General features: G+C 40.7%; 1 protein-coding gene across 1 annotated transcript; it reads left to right on the plus strand.

Moving 5' to 3' along the window:
• The first annotated feature begins 3,621 nt into the window (after nucleotides 1-3,621).
• Nucleotides 3,622-5,085, plus strand: LOC140742117 (fascin-like). The gene has a single exon (XM_073072933.1). It carries the CDS (start codon nucleotides 3,622-3,624, stop codon nucleotides 5,083-5,085), a length of 1,464 nt encoding a protein of 487 aa, XP_072929034.1.
• The last annotated feature ends 702 nt before the right edge of the window (nucleotides 5,086-5,787 follow it).

Genomic DNA, 5,787 nt, shown 5'->3' on the forward strand with positions numbered 1-5,787 from the left:
CAGCCGAACACCATTAGCTATCCTCCAGTTCTCTGGTACCACCCCTGTCACTAAGGATGTTTTAAATATCTCTGCTAGGGCTCTGACAATTTCTGCACTTGCCTCCTGTAGGGTCCAAAGGAACACCTTGTCTGGCCTTTGGGATTTATCCACCCTGATTTGCCTCAGGGTAGCAAACACCTACTCCTGGAATCTGTATATGTTCCTGAAGTTGATGCTGCTTTGCCTCACTTCTATGGACTCTGTATTCATCTCTCAAATAAATACAGATACAAAGGATGCATTTAAGATCTCCCCCATCTGTTTTGGCTCCACACTTGAATTAGCATTCTGGTCTTTCAGAGGATCAATTTTGTCCCTAACAATCCTTTTGCTTTTAACAAACCTGCAGAATCCCTTGTGATTCTCCTATACCTTGTCTGCTAGAACAACCTCATGCCTTCTTTTAGCCTTCCTGATTTCTTTCTTAAGTGTTCTCTTGCATTTCTTATATCCAATAAGCACTTTCTTGGTTCCTACCTGCCTACACCTGCTATGCACCTCCTTTTTTTTCTCTTAATCAGGTCCTCAATATCTCTTGAAAACCAAGGTTCGCTACACTTCTTATCTTTATCTTTTATTCTGACAGGCACATACAAGCTTTGTACTTTCAAAATTTTGTTTTGAAGCCCTGCCACTCTCCAAGTATACCGTTGCCAGAAAACAGCCTGTCCCAATCCACACTTGCCAGATCATTTCTGATACATTGATCTTTTTCCAATTTAGAACTCATGGACCAGACCTATCTCTTTGCATTTTTACTTTGAAACTAACAGCATTGTGGCCACTGGATGCAAAGTTTTCCCCTACACAAACTTCTGTCACCTTCGCTAATAGCAGATCCAGTATCACACGCTCTCTTATTGGGACTCCTATGTACTGATGAAGGAAACTCTCTTGAACACATTTCACAAACTCTATCCCATTAAGCATTTTTACAGTATGGGATTCCCAGTCAATAAGTGGAAAGTTAAAAACACCACAATTACAACCTTATGTTTCTTGCAACAGTCTGCAATCTCTTTACAGATTTGTCCCTCTAATTCCCCAGGACAGTTGGATGGTCTGTACTATAGACTCATTAACTGGTCATACTTTCCTATTTCTCATTTCCACCCATAATGCTTCACTAGTCAAGTTCTCCAGTCTACCCTGACGGAGCATGCTGTGATGTTTTCCCTGACTAGTAAAACCACCCTTGCTCCTTTAAACTCTCCTACTCTGTCATTATAAAACAACTGAATATGGAGCTGTCAGTCCTGCTCCTCCTGACCAAGTCTCTCTAATGGCTAAAATGTCATAACCACTGTTGTTGACCCATACCCTGAGCACATCCACCTTTCCTTTGATATTGAAATATATGCAGCTCAGGACACTAGTCACACCATGCTCAACCTTTTGATTCCTAACTTTGTCTGAGGTCTCACCAACATCTTCCTCCATAACCTCTCCACTAACTGTTCTGGCACTCTGGTTCCCAACCCCTGCAACTCTAGTTTAAGCCCCACCACGCAGCATTAACTAACCTTCCCAATAGTTCAGATGCAAACCATCCCTTCTGTACAGGTCCTACCTTCCCTGGAAGATGGCCCGATGATCCAAAAATATTAGGCTCTCCCTCCTACACCAACTCCTTAGCCACATATTAAATCATATAATGCTCCTAGTTCTGGCCTCACTATCACACGGTACGGGTGGCAATCCTGAGATCACAACCCTAAAGGTCCTGCCCTTTAACTTAGCACCTAACTCCTTGAACTCCCTATGCAGAACCTCGTCACTCCTCCTACCTATGTCATGTGCACCACGTTCTCTGGCTTTTCACCCTCCCACTTAAGAATGCTGAGGACTTGATCTGAGATGTCCCGGGCACCTGGGAGGCAACATACCATCCAGGAATCTGGTTCTCGCCCACAGAACTTCCTGTCCGTTCCTGTAACTAACAAGTCGCCTATCACCGCAGCGTGCCCTCTTCCCTTCTCAGTCAGAGAACCAGACTCAGTACCAGAGTCCCGACCACTAAGACTTTCCTCTGCTTGGTCAATCCCCCCAACAGTAACCAGAATGATCGTTGTTGAGGAGGATGGCTTCAGGGGTACTCTGCACTAGCTTTGCCCTTCCTGACTATAATCGACCTTCCTGTGTCCTACAGGTTGGGTGTAACTACCTCTCTATAGGTCCCGTCTTTCAGCCTTTCAGCCTCTTGAATGATCAAGTTCTAGCTCCAACTCATTATGTTAGAAGCTGTAGCTGGATGCACATCTCACAGTTGTAGCCTTCCTACAACCCGCAAAAGGAGCATTTCAAGAGGAGTATTACATGGGGTAACCATACCAAATATTTTCTTCAACAATTGCAACAAATATATTCATTAACTTTCATTCATGAAAGGGGTAATTCCTCTTACCTCCCAAATAATTAAGTATTTGTCATTTGGTGTGTCCATATGCTACTAATAGGATCAGAATTGACTGCTCTTGGAAATTTCTTCTACTTCTATAAACTTTGTGGATGCAGCAAGAAAAACCTTATTGGCATACTGCACGTTCAGCTGCTGCAGTGTTTAATTCCCGATGATGCAGTGCCTGTTTTCCAAGTGTGAGGCAGGCGTCTAAATATTTGCTAAATTGAATGTGGTTTGTGTCCTTCTTAGAGCGAGCAAATAAGGCATGTAAATCTCGTATTTGTAACAAGTGCTAGTTCCCTGGCCAATGGAAACAGAGAGCCTAATATCACCACCCCGATGGAAAATCACAAGGCTGACTAAAGAAAATGCCTTATGCTCTCAGATGCTACCACGTTAGTAATGTTTTTTGTGGTGACTGTCTTAGCATTTTCGTTCAATATTTATTTTTAGCCTCTGTGAAAGAGTTAGAGGGGCCCTTGTTTACATGGAACACTGAACGTTACTTGAAGGAATCTTCATTCATAGTGTTACCATTGTTCTGTGAATAATAGGCATTGACTACAATTAGAGATAAAGACATAGGAGCAGAATTAGGCCATTTGGCCCATAGAATCTGCTCTATCACTCCATCATGGCTAATTTATTATTCCTCTCAACCTCATTCTCCCGCCTTCTCTTCATAACCTTTGACACCCTTACTAAACAAACACCTAACAACCTCCACTTTAAATATACCGAAATGAATGAATTCCACAAATTTACAACCCTCTAGCTAAAGAAATTCCTCCTTATCTCTGTCTAAAGGGACATCCATGTATTCTAGGGCTGTGCTTTCCAGTCCTAGACTCCCACTCTATAGGATATTAAATTTATGCATGCATTAATTCAATCTCCTTAGTAACAATAGAGTATATTTGAATCACAATGCTAATTGGAGTACGTGAAATTTCATTTTTGTGGAAAAGCAAAAAAAAGTTTTAGTAAAAAATTACGTATCTTGGTATGAATGAAAATGCTCAAGGTAACTCCTAACATGGTATTGCTTAAAGTCATTGACTCTTCCAGTGCTATGTCATAAGCATTGCTAGGGAGTAGGACAATGATGTCATTGGATGTTTAAAAACACTGACCAATTACAGGAATATATTAATGAATAAGGTAAGAAGCAGTGGGAAATGGCATTTAAAGTGCTTCCTTTTGGCCTAATTAATTCAGCCCACAAATACTTAACTGGAGAAGTCTTCAACTACAAAGTGAATGCCACAGGGTCCTCACTGAAGAGAAATCAGATATGGAACATTGAGTTCACCAGGAAGGACTCCCCTGTGGTCCATATTAAGAGTTCCTTTAATAGATATATTGCCGCAGACAAGGATGGCAAGATCACCTGTGATCAGGTGGCTCCAACTCCAAACTGTGTCTTTCTCATGACGCTTCACCTAGATGGACGAGTTTCCTTTCAGTCAGAGCCCTCCAAACGGTACTTAGGAGGGAACCAAGACAATATAACATGCTTTGCCCAAGCTATCTCGGACAGTGAAAAGTGGGTGCCACACCTAGTCAGTTATCCTAGTATCAACATGCTCAACCTTGGCAGTGATAATTATCTCAGACTGAATGAGAAAACTGAACAGGTGTGCTGTGATAAGTGCTTGCCCTGGGGGTCTGATTGTGTAATGACACTCTACTTCGACATCAAAGAGAAGAAGTATGCCATTAGGACAGAAAATGGAAGCTTTGTTGCCTTTAATGGAAAGACCGAGCCTGAAATCTCACACAGGACATTATATCATCTTCAGATAAATAATGGGATGATCTGTCTGAAAGACATGTACGGAAAATTCTTGTCTGTGAAGGACTGGACTGTTACCGCAATCAAAACTTTGAATCCAAGTGTCGATGAACTATTCATCATTGATCCCTCTCCTGGGCAGTTCAGTATCATGTCCTTGGCCAATAAGAAGTACATATCCTGCAATGCTGGTCCAAATGTCTGCTCAAATGTTGATGATGCAAACAGTGCTGAAATCTTCCAAATTATGGTGCATTCCACAAAGAAGGAAGTATGCATCCAACATATGTCAAGCTATTACCTTGCTGTTGGTGCTAAGGGCTTCATTGAAATCTGTACTGAGTTAGAATTTAACTGTTGGTTTCAAATACTGTACAATGGGGAAAAAGCAGCTCTGAAAACATCAGATGGGAGATATGTAACTGTGAACAATAATGGCCAGCTTGTGGTGGGGCCAAATTCAATTGGAATGCAGGAGGAATTTATCCTTAGACTTGCCAACCGATCACAGCTAATACTTCAGTGTGATTTTGGTTTCATTGGCATTATGCCTAGGAAGCGGATTTTGGTATGCAACAGCCCTACATACGAAGCGAGCAACATAACCATAACTGATGATGGCTTTTATCAGTTCAAAATAGTATCTCGAGGCAAATACTGGGAAGTAGATAAAGAAGGCTTTATAAAACTGACTGGAAAAGCTCCTGTCAACTTCACCATTGAGCTGATCACTTCAGATCAAATAATCATAAAAGGACCCAATGGAAAATATATTGTAGCAAAATCTGACGGAAGGTTCAAAGCCATCGGAGAAGATGCCAGGTCTGCCACGTTGTTCCGATATTAACCGTTTTAAGCAGATTAAATATTGGTTCATCAAGTAACTCAGCTCCAACCAAAGTTAAACCAAATTGAATTATGGGGGCAGTAACATTTAAGTCAGAAATATTAAACTATATTCCTGTTATCAGCTGTGTCACACCTTTCAATACATAGGAAGTAATTTACTACCTATAGAAGTGATGTGTAGCTTGTCTGTTTAGTAAATATGTAGTGTATGATGCACAGTGGAGGATTGTAAATGAACAATTCTATTCTCCAACTGAACTACTCATTAATGTCACTGTGGATATTGTAGAATAGGGATAAAATGATGCATGATAAAGAAGAGGAAGGGAAAAAAAGACTTGTTCTGGTTCAGTTCCAAGTGGATAATTGTGGTACTGTAAGAGACTCGCAACAAAATGTATTCAGTCCCTCTTCATCAATGACGTAGAAAAACAAATATAGTTTGTTACCACCTGTTCTCTTTGAAGCATAAGCAGAAGGTAGAACTGTTCAAATGTGCGCAGTATTAATTTTATGGGTCAGCAATACTTGTAACTCAGTGAGAAATTTAACCTTGAACAATTCTTTTGCATTTCTGAAGCAGTACTTATAACTTTTTTTTAAAGATTGTAGCAGCTTCCAACAAAAGCATTAAAGATTCTTCCTGTGTGAATAAAAATCTTTTTGGTGGTTGAAGATTATTAAACTGAGGCTTTTTAAA

Source organism: Hemitrygon akajei, chromosome 19, assembly GCF_048418815.1.
Source record: "Hemitrygon akajei chromosome 19, sHemAka1.3, whole genome shotgun sequence".
In the NCBI taxonomy this organism is placed as follows: domain Eukaryota; kingdom Metazoa; phylum Chordata; class Chondrichthyes; order Myliobatiformes; family Dasyatidae; genus Hemitrygon; species Hemitrygon akajei.

Excerpts from the sequence above, each read along its gene's own strand:
- LOC140742117 (XM_073072933.1), top strand. The coding sequence starts at position 3,622 with ATGGCATTTAAAGTGCTTCCTTTTGGCCTAATTAATTCAGCCCACAAA.